Source organism: Macadamia integrifolia, chromosome 14, assembly GCF_013358625.1.
Source record: "Macadamia integrifolia cultivar HAES 741 chromosome 14, SCU_Mint_v3, whole genome shotgun sequence".
NCBI classification, from domain to species: domain Eukaryota; kingdom Viridiplantae; phylum Streptophyta; class Magnoliopsida; order Proteales; family Proteaceae; genus Macadamia; species Macadamia integrifolia.
The window spans coordinates 30,955,460-30,970,142 of record NC_056570.1 but is presented as its reverse complement, the minus strand read 5'-3'; the positions used below and the strand labels follow the sequence as shown (position 1 = coordinate 30,970,142).

Genomic DNA, 14,683 nt, shown 5'->3' with positions numbered 1-14,683 from the left:
GGGGGTGATACGTGATATTTTTCAAAAAAATTGATGACACATGACATTTGGATTAGTTACAGAGATGGTCTAAGAAATTTTCCCTTTTTTTAAGAATATATTAGTAAAGCAGTAAAAAAAGTGCAAAATAAGATTCTTCAAATTCCTATCTCCACTGAACATGACGGGTGGTGGTGTCACCTCTCAAAGAAGGGCTCTCTCTCAACTAAAATAGCTGTTTTCTTTAACCTAATACCAATACTAGCTCTAGTGATTCTCAAACAAGTACACTTGTTTGTCTCCATGCTCACATTGGTGGTGATTCTTTAGAAAATTTAAATTACATTTAAAATTTAAGCTCTGTTTTTTGGAGAATAACACAAGGAGGGATTCTGACAAAAGACATCCTGAGGAAAATGGGTAGATATCAATCCCATTTGCGGTTTGTGCCACAACCAACATTTGACTACCTAACATTTATTCACCAAGTGGATATGGGCAGCTGGTCCACTGGGTCTTAAAACTAAAATCCTAAATAGTTCTTCTTTCTTGTATCTTATTATGGGCAGCTGGTCCACGTAGAAAACAGGTCATTTTTGGGACATGATAAACCCAATCCTTATACCATTCCATTGGTCTCCCACCCAGTCTGATGCACAACAGAGGATCATACCAATATTGAAGCCTGGCCTTCACGTGATGAAGCAAAGAGGAAGAATAGTAGGTCGATGAAATTTTGAGTGGCACTGAAGAGCTAGGAAATCTTGTGATAGATTATAGTACCAAATCTCCAGTTTTCCCTTCTCTCAATCAATTCTTCTCCTTCTTGCTTAGGTACTGATCTTCAAACCTTCCATGCAAATAGTTTACTAGTTTTACTGATCTTCAAATCTTCCATACAAATAGTTTACTAGTTTAAATATATTACTTTGGAGGGAACAAATTTCATCTAAGGGTAAAGGAACTCTGCCTGTCCACAACACCTTCGCTCACTCAGCTGGGCATGAAAATACTCAGCATGCGCAGGAGCAAGCAACTGGGTCTTTTCACACCCAGCTGCATGTCGCCATAGAGAACACCAGATGGTTAGGGTTCTTTCTCCCTTCATCTAATTAGCAGGCACCATTCATTTAGAACTGGATTTATTAATAGATGATAGCTAATGCCTCGCCCATGTTTAGTGGAAAAATTCAGCCAAGCAAAGTTCAAACAGAGAACACACGGTTCAGACTAGAGTGTCCAACTCAGCTAACTGAACCAGATAATGCTAATCTCTTAAACCAAACCCAATTTAAACTCAGCTGAAATCAAACAACCTTAAACCATATAACCTGTAAAAGAAAATACCACAATTACCAGAGTGGAGATGCATGGGGCGCTCATACACTCTACACCTTAACCATCTTAAAAGGTCATATTCAGTTCTCTCCAGAGATGTCACAGCTTCCCAATGAAAAGGAGATGTCAGAGCTTCCCAATGGAAAGCAGCAGAAATGGTGTGCCCAAATATCAGTTTTTTGGAACTTCCATAACTCTTTCTGGAAAACCAAAACCTAAACTTGTTGCAAATCATATTTCCATCATCCTTTCTATCGAATATTTCATTCAGCCCCTAACAAAATAAACCATTTAACAGATAACAAACTAGGAAAAACAACAGTAAACAAGTTAAAACATGATGAAGATAAACTAATTTACACGCAAAACTGAACACCAAAAGTGAGTCCCATGGACACGGTTCACTTACATTGATGCCTTAATCTGACATGATCCACACTATTAATGGGGCAAAATGGAAAACTGCCACCAGGAACAATAAAACTCCTTAATCAAACAGAGATGACACCCTGTCATAAATTAAAAACCTGTGCAGGCCAGCTGCGTTTTCTTCCATCTGAAGAGATACCCAATGTCTCCAAGGATATGTCAATGCTACGGTGCTCTGCAGCCCGGACAATGCTGATGCGAGACTCTATTCTAATGACAGGGCAGGCTTCGGTACCAACTGCTGCCATTCCATCTGCATCATGTTTTCCAGTTGCCATCACAATTGGTTCACGGAATGTGAAGATGGTCTGAGACCAGTGTGTTTTAGGCATATAAGGGGAAGTGGATAGAACAGTAGGCATCTCTTTGCAGAACCGGCCTGTAAAACCAGTCTCAAACCATAATATAACCCCATAACAAGAAGTTGTCATGGACTTTAAACCCATGACTGGATCAGGTAGTTTCAATTCCAACCCAAAGCTCGTTGTAAAGTCAATCTCCTCAGGTCTCATGGTTGCGAGATCAAATGTCTGAGAAGAAAGTAATCAACCATTACAATTCAAAGGATGCATAGATCAAAATCATCAAATTAAAAAGAAAAAAAGAAAAAATCGATGCAGAAGTCAAGTTTAGTGAAAGATGACTCAGAGCTATATATTCATAGCCTTCATCACACACACTACAAGGTAGCTAAGAGCCTAAGACAAACTTCAATGAGTATATTTTTTTAAGAGCTTAAGAGACGGGGCAAAATGGCCCACACATAGGAAGGACTTCCCATACAGTTACACCTAATTTTTACCATGTGGAAATGTAATGTAGCAATTCCAACTGTTGGACAGATTGTGCAAGATCTGGATTGGCCACTTATTGAATTTCGGAGTCAAATTCAATCATATGCCTCCCATGCATTGGCATATTCCATTCTACATTCTCCCATCCAGTTAGCGACAATCATTTCTGCCAAATTTCAACTCATTAATGGACTTTTAAGGCCTTATTTTACTGTGGTCAACTCCATTAGGGCTCCAACTCGAGTTTTGATTAGGGGAACATGGATCCCACCGGCACAAGGCTACGGCCCCCAGCTGATATGCCTATAGAATATATGAGGTCCATAGAGGAAGGTGAGCCAGGCCAGTCCAATGGGTGCATGGAGGGAATGCCTCATGATTTGTAGACAGGGGGGCCCACATGGTCAGGGAGGAGAGAGCATGTGTACTACCCGCAGTGTTTCACTTTCCCTAGCATTTTCAGGTAACCTTTACATTCAGGGAAAACACCCAGTCAGAAAAATTTTCCACAAAATAAGAACATAGAAACACCAACCTGGATAACCACAGAATCAGTTACTATATCACGACTGTCAACTACGTCAACAATAGGAAACCGGGCAGCATCTTGAAAAACTTCTCCACCAATGCAAGACATATCGAAACCATAAACGTTTTCCCAAAATGGAATACTTGTTCCACCTCTTCCAAAGCCTGCTCCTAGCTGAAGTGTAGAAAGGGGGGGGGGGGGGGAATAAGTATAAGCACCAATTACTTTAAGACAAAATAACAGGACTAGTCAGAAACGCACAATAGTTGCAGTGTCCGGGAGAATGGCACCACCAGGTTTGAGCCAGTGATCCCGAGCATAAAGCACTGAACTAAGCATTGATTCATAGAGCAGGCAATATCCCATCCATTCGCTCAGCAATACATCGACACTGTGAGGTGGGATTTGTAAGGACTTATCTAGGTCTTCAATCATACCATGGACCACATTGATTACTCCAGTACACTGGTTATTACATTCGGATGCACTGCCACCCCCCAACAGACCATTGTCTTTTGCGATCTGCAGTCACACAAATTAATGAAATGGGACTCAACCAAAAATTAACAGAAAACAAAGAGATGCATGCAAACTGAATTGAGTATTGAATCCTGGAAGGTTAACCTGAGTTGCTACTGCAGCCATCTTGTCACTAGCTTCTACAGCAACGACCCTTGAAGCCCCTGCTTGGGCTGCAAATAGACTGCAAAAGATAGAAAGTGAAACACAAACATAAGGAGCAAAATAGCTATTTAATGGAAAAAAAAACTAATTCAAACTGGGTAAAATAGAATTTATGATCCATACTTGAACAATACATTAACTGACTAGTCTAATCACCATATAACTACAAAAACAAAGCACGCAAGTTCAATAGCAAGCTACTTTATGGAAATGCTCCCAGAAAATACACCTTTTCCACCATTGAAAACAGAATGTCAGTTGTGTAACCAGGAAAAAAATTTCCAAACCAGGCCCAAGTTAGCAGGGGTCACATGACTCACATCTCAAACCACCACTGAAATCAGAATGTCAGAATGTTAGTTTCTGTTCTCTTATCATCTTTTGTCATTAATGAAGAAGGGGAAAGGAGGAGTCAGAAGTGCTGATCAAAAGAGGGTTGGTTATTTTCATTAATTATACCTATTTTACACTGAAGCAAATATTAGATTCTTTTACGAACAAAATAGTGAAATACCATCAACAAATTTGGAAATAAAAAAGGATAACAGCCCTTTGTAGCGGGTCAAGTGATATTTGATGTTCTAAAAGTAGTTTCAAGTTTTCAACATGGCTGAGCCATGATGAGGGTCCCATGCTTGGCTTAACTTTTTCCACTGCATGACAGATCATGCCAAACCTTGAATATCGAAAGCTAAAGCACCACTAGGAAATTCAGCAGTTCCTTTTACTTTGTCACATCCATTTTTAGGAGCCACTACCTACACCCATAAACTTTCCAGTCTTTTACCCTTTCTCCAAAGCCATCTGCCATTGAGGACCATATTCCTCAGTTGAAGAGGCCAAAGACCAATTTCATCAATATGTTTTGACTAACAAAGCAACTCCAAACAAAGGCGTTAATTTCAAGAAAGAGCCCACTATGTAGCCACTTAGCATGAGGATTAAGACAAGTAGCACTTGAGAAGGGGAAGGTTTGGGCAGCCGGTCCCTCTTTGTTCTTTTATTTTATCAAACCATCCTACAATTATAGGCTTGGGCCTCCTCCAGTACTTGTTTCCTTTGCACTAGTAAAATTCATGTAACCAATTAAGTAAAGAAGTAATAAAATTAGTGCTTCCACTTTTCAAAAAAAAGGTTGACCAATCAGTTGTTAAACCTTTAGTTGATTTTTCTTATTAACACATCAGAATAGTGCTTCCACAGCTATGCCATCTAATGTTTTGTCACTACAGCAACTCTCAAAATGTATACAGCTAGATTGAAACCTTTCAAGCAAGTTATTGATAGTTGATACAAGATTGGGAGGTTCAGCCCAGTCTTGTCGGTCTATTCCAGATCTTTTTCAAGGATACTCTTGCATATTATCTGTTAGTAGCAAAGGTTTCCCTCATTAAGTTAGACAGGGACATTTGTACAAAAAGACTAAGAAAAGGTATGACCCCAATACACAGTTGCCCCCATATTGTTGAAAATTTATCCTGGTCTACGAATTTCTTGCATAACAGGGATGACATTTTTTCTCATAAGAAAACAGGGACGAATTGAAAGTCTCAATGGTGAGTGACTGCATTTATAACTAAAATTCCAACAGCCAAACCACTTGAATAATTTATTTTCTTTATTAGCCAGAGCTTCCAAAATCCCAGGAATGCTGATGTAACCAACCAACCTAGATTCCAGATTAGGAATCAAAGATCAGATTGGCTGCTCCACAGGCCCAGATCTGAACTATTTTCATGACAAAACAGGGTTGAGAAGGGCTTGCTGATTTACTGGTTTCAGTAGCTTGCATTAAGGAAAGAAAGAGAAGAAAATAGAGGAAAAAGAGAAAGAGAGAAGAGATAGGGGCTATTATGGGACTGTGGTAGCCATGAACAGTAACCTGAACAGCAACTGAAGAGGAGAGAGAAAGAGGGAGCCTTCTTGGCTACACAATTCAAATCAATTTTTTGTACTCTATGCCATTAAACATCATTAAGGGTGGGGTGGGGAAGGGGTTACACATGTGTAAGAAAACAAAATAAGGTCTCCCACATCTCAAGCTCCCAGGTAGCTAGACTAACTTAACTGACAAGAAACCCAAAGTACTTAACAAATTAGAATTGTTAAAGCCTTAAGTCGTCTAGATAACTTGAGCCCCAAGCAACTAACCAAAATAGAACTCTTTAATGACTAAACCAAACCCAACTAGATTATCTGATGAACTCTACTATTAATTATCTATTTCGTACACCCTTTCGACCCCCCATTTTTGGGCCTCATAATTCAACCCGGGAAGTCTTGCATTTCATTATCCTCCTTGAAAGTGTTTCTAGCCTGCATTCTCATTCATGTCCGTCCGTATCCCAAAGCTGGTCGAGGCCAACTGTAATGGTTGAAAACTTGAAAATAAGGGCCAACCAAGAACACCCCCCCCCCAAAAACAGTAAAAGCTTTGCTCGATAAAGTAAATGATTTGTTCTGACAACTTCGGAGAAAAATAAGAGAAAGGGGTGGTTATGGGACTGTGAACAGCAACTAAAGAGAAGAGAGAGAGAGAGAGAGGAAGCATTCTTGGCTTCACAATTCAAATCAAATTTTTGTACTCTATACCATTGACCACCATTATTGGGGGCGGGGGCTACATATGTATAAGAAAACAAAATAAGGTCTCCTACATCTAAAGCTCTCAGGTGATGTAAGGTGGTTTACATGAGTCAAACAACCCCAGTTGATTAAACATTCCAAACCAAACCCATAACATTAAGTTCAGATCTGACCAATTAAGAGATTTAACCAAACCTGGAAACAGGACTGAATAGAAGGAATTTTAGTTACTCACAACCCAAGGCTCAAAGAAGCTTGACATGCTGGTCGTGTATGTCCTGTATATGACTCCATAGAACCGCAAACTTATGGCCTTGTCTGTCTGCAAGTGAGGAAGATCAAACCCTCGACAGAAATTAGGGTTTTCTGTGATCGAGTAGAAGAAAACCTGTAGCAATCAAACCAGGTCTCTGATGGCGTTGAGAACCGGATCGAGTGGCCTCCTTATGGTCCTCAACAAGCCCTCAAAATTGGGGCCAGAATGGGTGGCTGACTGTTGAGATCTAAGGGCTCTTGGTTTCTGTCACAAATTAGGAAACTAAGGAGAGATTTCAAGAACTAAAGATCCAGGCCTCTGTCGACCAACCTGTGTAGGTCGATGTCCTCCTTGATGTGAAGAATAAACCCCTAGAACAGGATCAGCAGTGAGCAAAGATCAGGGACTTAAGCTGGTTCGAAACCCTGCCCAGATCTGTTCTTCTAATGGCTGCTGCAGGTAGTCTTGTGTCTCCAGATCAGCTGCTGGTTGATGTCTTGATGGGCAGCTCACATAGTACTCTCAACACTCAAAAGATAAAAAAGAAAACAAAAGAAAGAAAAGGTAATTGATGGAAGATTGAGAAGGGTGAAGAAGGGTTAGGGAATGGGCATCTCACCCCTCATATTTTGGGCATCTCACCCCTCAAAGTTTTAGGCATCCAGATAAAAGCTTTTCAGCCATGAGTAATATTCAGTTTCATCAATCAAAAATCTGTCATCCTTACAATCAATGGATGCCTCTTCTAGACTTACATAACTGCTTCCTAAATTAGGAAACTAAAGCTGGAACTAAACCTTCTAAATTGACTTCTAACTTGCCAACCGAGAAAGAATAATTTAGAAGCTCACAACTAATAACAAAAAGGAAACTAATTTAAGACATTAAAAAAAACTAACTCGACACATGGAATAGGAAACTAAATCCTAGGTCATATCTATTGGAACTCCTCTCTTGAAGCTTCTCCCAATGTCGTGGACAGCTGTATGGGGTTTATAGAAGATCTTCATGGGACAAAACTTGGCTGAGAAAAGATGTTGTTCAATGGAGGAGAGTGCCTTGCTGTGGAGGGATCCAAGAATGGAAACAAATTGGAGCTTGGAGTGCTGGACAACTGGATCGATGGTGCCAAACAGGGAAGCTTCTCGTGGATCCAGCTGGGGCTGATAGGGCTACATAGGGACTGATTCGAAGGCCCCAAGAGGGCTGGAAATCTGGCTGCAAAGCTGGCCCAAGGCTGGCCTAGAATAGGCCAGATCTGGGCTGATTCTTTGGGTGGCTCGATCCATCTACATCATCAGGTAGCTATACTAAACTGACAAGAACTCAAAATACTTAACTAATTAAAACTGTTGAAGCCTAAGTCTTCTATATAACTTGGGCCCCATGCAACTGACCAAAATAAAACTCTTTAATGACTTAACTAAAGCCAACTAGATTATCTAATGGACCATACGATGATACACCCCGTGGTCACCCAGGCATCTTGACAACTAGTATTTCTACTCCTTGTGTAGCTACACTTTTGGAGTCACTTCAACCAGCTTTAAAAAGCTATCACATTGCAACCCTTTTGAGACAATAGTTTTTTGTATAAAAGAAGGCTTTGGGGAGTGGTCTGAGCCATAGTAATCTTATTCCATGGACAGGTGACATTCAGATGGCTCATCCTCATAAGGAAAAGATTCTTTTTACTCCTGGAATACAAATTTTCCATTCTACTGAGGTTTGACCTGCCCATAGATCAGCTAAGTCATTGCTTCTTTGGTCGTAGATCAGCTAGGGCATGGAAGTACTTATTTGCTTGTTCTGGCACACGCCTTACTCGATTAGGGGCTCATCCTTGCTTTATAGTTCTGGTCCACTAGTGCACTCAAGTTCACTATCCTAATAATTGGGCTCATATTGCTTGGTTAAGGTCGTTGCTTGTTTTCTACTCTTCAGTAAGGCCTTTTCTTCGCTTCGCTAGGTTTAGGTTTTCTACGGTGCTTAAGCTTCCAGCTTGCATGCACATAAGCTCCCTTCACAATCAACAATAGATTTCCATTCTACGATCCATGATCAACCAACTATGCTAACATGTTTGGAAAAAGGAATAAATGACACCTAGCACAATCAAAGTAGGAAGAAACAAAAAATTTGATGAAAACATCAACATTAGATTCAACAATGATCTCATTTGTCATAGACAACACTTCTACCATGGACTGCAAAACGAGATTCGAATTATGCCCTTTACCTATGAATAGAAAAGAAGTCTTTCCCTGGGGCAAACGAACTTTAGTCTAGAAAAAAAAATGTATCCATGGCTTAGGTTTTACCAAGTTGATGCAGCCAGTCGACCTAGATTACAGATTAGGAATCAAAGACAGATCAACTACAGCACAGGCCCAGATCTGAACTATTTTCCTGACAAAAAACAGGGTAGCAAAAGGATTGCTGATTTGCTGGTTTCATTTGCTTGCATTGGGAAAAGAAAGAGAGAAGATGGCCACAAATGTCTTCAGTAGTTCAATATACTTGAGTTTAATATTTCAAGAAAATGTAGTAGACCAGGAAAGTATATACTTCTTCCCTTTTCTCTTGTGTCATAAATAAATGCTTATGCATTTACACAAATAATAATGATAAAAGACAATAGTAATCATAACAATAATACAACAAAAATAATGTCAACATGTCATAATATTTTGAAGCTCAGATTTTAAAATATTAGGTATGATGATGAAGAGAAAGAGAAATCATTTCTTTTATACGCATTTTGTTTTCAATTCTTTTAACCATAAAATTATCCTGAGATTGCAATGTTACTAATATTGATGAAAGACATATTCAAGATTCGTAACTATAATTATGATTTCTTATTTCCATTTTTCAAACTAATGTAATTTACATATGTAAGAGGGCGGACCTCTATGCAACAGTAAGGTTGCTCCATTCGACCTAGTCGTCACGGATTTCAATCGGGAAACAAACTCTCTGCGAAGCAGGGATAAGAAATCACAATTTGTGACTAAATATGTAGCATGCTAATATTTTTTATTTTTTATTTTTAATGTTTCTTTGAAGTAGACCTGCTTTGTCTTTTAAGATTTCACTATGACAGTAACTGAATAAATGGACCTAATCATATAGACATAAAGCACTATCACACCTTAGTATTCCAGTGCCACAACCAACATCCAAAACAGTTGCTCTCTTAAAAAGAGAAGGGTTGTTCAAGATTGCTCCCCTGTAGGCATCCATCCTTACCTGCAAATCCATAAATGTGAATTTTTAGAGAACTGTTACAGAATATTAGAACTAATTAGAAACTAAGTTATGTATTTTTTTGTCACGTAGTCCTCTTCTAGCATGACATGCACTGATGCACAATAAAATTTTCATTTCTTTTGGAGAATGTGCAGAGAAACCTTACCTTGTCACTAATCATCTCCCTATGAATGCTAAAAGAACCATAGGAACCAAAATAATTTTCATTCACTTTTCTGATTTCTTTTGCAGCAGTATTCACCAATGAACCTCGCAGATGCCTAATTTTTTGTTTTCCATTTGCTAATCCACTATCTTCTCTTGCCTCAATATCATTAACCCAAGTGTGATTCACGTTGAAAAATCCACTGGTTGCACAAGATGCTTCCTTCCTTACACCTTCAACGGTATCAGGTCTTGATGGAACCATATTTGAAGCATTTTCATCATCAATGCAAATTTTTTCAAGATCTAAAACTTCCCCTATATCCTTCATAAGTTCCTCTCTATCAATTGGTGTGGTCTGAACATCCTCATCATCTTCATCTTCTGCAAAGCTGTGCAAAAGTGAATCCTCTTGCATATGAGGTCTAAGATACTTATCATCCTCCCAAAGGAGCTTGCTATCCTTCAAGTTGACTGGTTCATGTAAATGATTCTGTAGATCTTTGTTGGATTGGCAAGTAGCCCCGCAACTCCAACATATGTTTGCTGCTACCTGAGAATCATAGAATTAAAGAAATAGAAATAAATAAAGGTAAAAGGTTTTATGGATGGTCCAGCCCATAAAGCATCTATGAGTGGGTCACTAAGTTTCGTAAAGTGAAATGGTGATCTGGTATTCCCAACCGTTCATATTCAAAATCAATCATAAACCCTCCCATGCATTGGCATGCAACTATCTTGTAATCCAAGCGTTAGAGTGCACCCTTGGTAGTCATCGATTTTTCTATGTTTATTTTGCCACTTGGCTGACTCCACTGAGGCTGCAACTTTGCATGAGAGCAAGTGACCTTCAGCTTTGTCAGCCCAGAATTAACCTGGCCGGCATCACCTGTCATGTGGGTCCCATAAATACCCTATGGACAATCCCATCCATAAAACCAGCTCCCACAAGCAAATATCACTTTTTACCTTATCTATGTGCCTATCCTTTTTCCTTGAAGGCCCACATGCTAAAAATGCTCTTACAACAAATCATCCTACAATTACAGTCCTAATAAGAAATTAGCTTATACTTTATATAGCCTATTTTATCTCAATGCAAATTGAATGGATAGTCAAATGTTTTATCCTTGTGCACAACCTGACACAGGCCTTCACCTTCACCGTCACCTTCACCTTCACCCTCACCCGAGCTTGGAACCAATGAGGTAAAAAAGTGGCACAGAAAATACATGAGGTTTTACAATGTCACAGAAAATAAGATCCTTGAGGAATGAAATGGAATGACAGTATGACCCCAAGCAGTTGGCCCTAAGGCTCAGTTTAGTTGAATTGTAGTTTATAACGCTGAGGTAAATTAACATATACTTTCACTAAAAACCACCCAGAAATTTTGTCCTCGCTAACTGTGCAATAGTACATATAGCAAATCAAGCAAACACTTATCCAGAGTCTAGATTTGGTGCATTATTCAAGATTCTTTAGAATGGTCTCTCTATGCCGTTGATGTAGTATTCACAAAACATGCAAATTACATGCATGCTTGGATATGAGGTAAAGCACAATTATACAAGAAGTTCCCATTGTGAGTTTTTCATAGAAAATTTATCAAATGATTCTCAAAATTAAAACATTACCGATGAATTTCAATATTTTTACACAAGGATCCAATTTTTAGTCACAATAATATGGACTAGAAAGGAACATGCCAGGCCAACACTCATCTGGCTGTGGACACGTTCATTTCTATTCTCCAAGTGCATTTCTTCTACTTATCAAAATGAAAATAAGAGGGGAAAAAGGGAAATAAAAGCAATTTCAGGCATACGTGCTTCACTTTTCAATCCATATAGATAACAATATTCTTATTCTTATTCTTTTCTTTTCTTTTTTTTCTTTTTTTTTTTTTTTTTTTTTGGGGGGGGGGGTGGTGGGTGGGGGGAGGAGGGGTTAAGCAAAGTAGACATTAATTGAGAACAACTTTACTCCAACCATCTGTTTTTCCACTCAATTGATAGGAACAGGTAGTATAATTTTGCAACAATATATAGTTCCATGAGAAAGGAAGGGTCAAGAATAGCGAAGTACAACAGTCACCCCAAACCAGTCTCCAGAAATAATAAAGTTTTAGCACAAAAAAGAGATCCAGCAATCAGAAGGAAACATAATAATTTGATTTGTGCACACTTGTGTTACTCCATCTAAATGTTGTCTTACATATTTTAATTGATTATACTGTATTTGTGACTATTCAACTCAACTAAGCCTTTTTTTTTCCCCAAAAACACTAACAGTGCTACCTGTGACTATTACATAGTCAAATTTCTCAACAGTTTTCACCACATTTCTGTTGTGTCAATGGCCATTTTAGCTATAAGATTTCACCACCTGCAATCATTTTCAATCCTTCGGGACATCTGGCATAGCTTATATGTACTCATACGCATTAAGAATACATAATGCATACCTGAACAACTTAAAGGACATATCTATGTCTCGAGAGACTAATAAAATATCAGTTTACAAGAACTGTTCATTTTCGTTGAGTATAAACGGAATTAAATTCTAATTTTTCATAGAAGTGCATTAAAGTGCGTTGTGAGCATCAAGGATAACCACCACACACTGAGAAGTAATTTCTATAAACCCAAACAAAAAAAAAAAAATTAGCAAACCCTGCAACTGAGTTGAAGTGTAATCAAATCAGTTGGCTAAAAGAGTGAATACAGACCTGAGATCTAACGTAGTTGATGAGCTTTAAGGAGTCGTAGAAATCCAATCCCAGAGTTCTTCTGATTCTCCGGAAATCAAAATGGTGGTTTGAACTGCAATGCTCCCATAGAGTTTCAATAGAACTGTATTTTGAGTTGCAGAACAAGCAGAGAAAATCTGAGTCTGAGTTTTCTTCATCTGTGTTCCAATCTTCCCAATTGTCGAGTTGGTCCTCTACTTCTTCGTCTCCTTCGATCTCTTCCATTTCTCCGTTCCAGGTGAGCTTCTCCGCCATAACTAAGAGAGAGAAAAACCCTACGAAACCCCTAAACCCTTAAACCCTCTTGGCACTGCACGAGCGGAAGGGGAAGGCTTTGCAAATTTTATTTTATTTTATTTATTTATTTTTGGTAAATGCTTATAGGCTTTTTTTTTTTTTTTTGGGTAGACTATAGCGTTATAGGCTTATTATAGTTGTGTAATTGTGTAACATATGTTTGGGTTTGTTTGATACCACAAATTGTTTTAAAGGGAAGTGCGGTTTCTACGTGTATACGTGTATACGTGTATACGAGGGTCAATAGCAATGCACTAGAAAGCATCCACTGAAAAATCAGTTTTGGAGTAGGTATCGGCCACTTCTGATATTATTACTAATTCCTTTATAGATCGGTCAATTGGTCCGCTTCAAATGGTTGTGCCTCCTTTTTGAAAAGAAAAAAAAATTGTTTTCTAATGTGTTGGTGTCGTATCGGTCAAGTACCAGTTCCATAGATTAGGCAATCCAACAATGATATTTGAAACCAAAACATGAAAAATAAATAAATTAATAGATAATATAAGGTTGTAGAATCCATGTGAAGGGTTTGACTAGGTTTTTTTCTGTGCTAATGTCGACCTGATGCACTAATCCTCCTCTTTTGTCTGATCTTGGGACTAGTAGCAAATATTGGGGAAGTTATTATTTAAAACATAATAGAGAATTAAAATAGAACAATAAAAAAAAAATTGGGTCAAGCATTTTGAGAATGACAAAAAATTGGAAAGATAAAAACTATAAATTTAAAATTTTACATTTGAAAAAGGGTATTTCTTTTCTTCTTCTTCCTTTTTTTTATTTTATTTTTGAAGAGAAAGAGGGAAATTTCACCAACATATCAATGTCATTGTTATTTATCCCTATTTGTTGGAGGTCCAAAATACCTTTCAATGTTCTAGGCACCCATTTCAGCATAAGGATTGCCATGGGTGAAGAAATTCTTCCTACAACTTGGCTTAAGGAAAACTCTAACCCTTTGAAAAAAAGAAAAAAAAAAAATCAATATACACACATATTTATGTTCACGGGGGGTTGCTATTTTCTTTTCCTCTTCTTTTTGGATGCATGTGACCATTAGGGTTAGAGTTAGATGCAATCCTAATCGCTAGATTTTAGTGCCTAAAAGTATTAAAGTGTAAAACTACTGTAAGCTACAACTCGCTGTTATGAAATGCAAGTAGGGTTGAAGGGTGAAAGGACAATGAACTATGGCAATAGAGGTAGATTGTAAGATGTAACGAAAGGACCAAATTTTTTATGGCCAAACATTTATGATATATATATATATATTTTTGGGGTAATGACATTTATGTGTCTTAGCTGAATAGTTGTATAAGCAATGTTGCTAAATTTAGTGATTATAGTTGTTTCAAAACTTAACGGGAATTTGTCTTTTTACTGTTAGGAGCATAAAAGGAAGGGAATTGAAATTTTTATATTTAAAAAATAATTCTTTTTAGTTATTACTGCATGTGATTATATCACTAACTCAAAATCATTTCATATTTAGTCATTGAATTTCACTTTACTTTGCATCCAAATTCCTTTTTTATTTAAAATGTAAAATAAAATTACATGTAATATATATATATATATATAATTATATGGAATATAATAAATAAATATGGTAAGAAATTTAT

The 14,683-nt window shown here is 37.9% G+C and overlaps 1 protein-coding gene across 1 annotated transcript; it reads right to left on the bottom strand.

Moving 5' to 3' along the window:
- Nucleotides 1–1,655: 1,655 nt before the first annotated feature.
- Nucleotides 1,656–13,088, bottom strand: LOC122061887 (probable protein arginine N-methyltransferase 3). The gene is made up of 7 exons (XM_042625415.1): nucleotides 12,744–13,088; nucleotides 10,014–10,565; nucleotides 9,750–9,847; nucleotides 3,694–3,772; nucleotides 3,331–3,591; nucleotides 3,076–3,243; nucleotides 1,656–2,276 (listed from the first exon to the last, which is right to left on the bottom strand). The coding sequence occupies exons 1-7, from the start codon at nucleotides 13,017–13,019 to the stop codon at nucleotides 1,830–1,832; spliced, it is 1,881 nt and encodes a 626-aa protein (XP_042481349.1). The 5' UTR covers nucleotides 13,020–13,088; the 3' UTR covers nucleotides 1,656–1,829.
- Nucleotides 13,089–14,683: the final 1,595 nt, after the last annotated feature.

What these genes read in the sequence shown, in the direction of transcription:
- LOC122061887 (XM_042625415.1), bottom strand. Translation starts at nt 13,019, where the DNA reads ATGGCGGAGAAGCTCACCTGGAACGGAGAAATGGAAGAGATCGAAGGA. An exon ending in TGGCTGCAGTAGCAACTCAG is followed by an intron (nt 3,592 to 3,693) that starts GTTAACCTTCCA and finishes GTGTGACTGCAG; the next exon opens with ATCGCAAAAGACAATGGTCT. An exon ending in TCCCGGACACTGCAACTATT is followed by an intron (nt 3,244 to 3,330) that starts GTGCGTTTCTGA and finishes TCTACACTTCAG; the next exon opens with CTAGGAGCAGGCTTTGGAAG.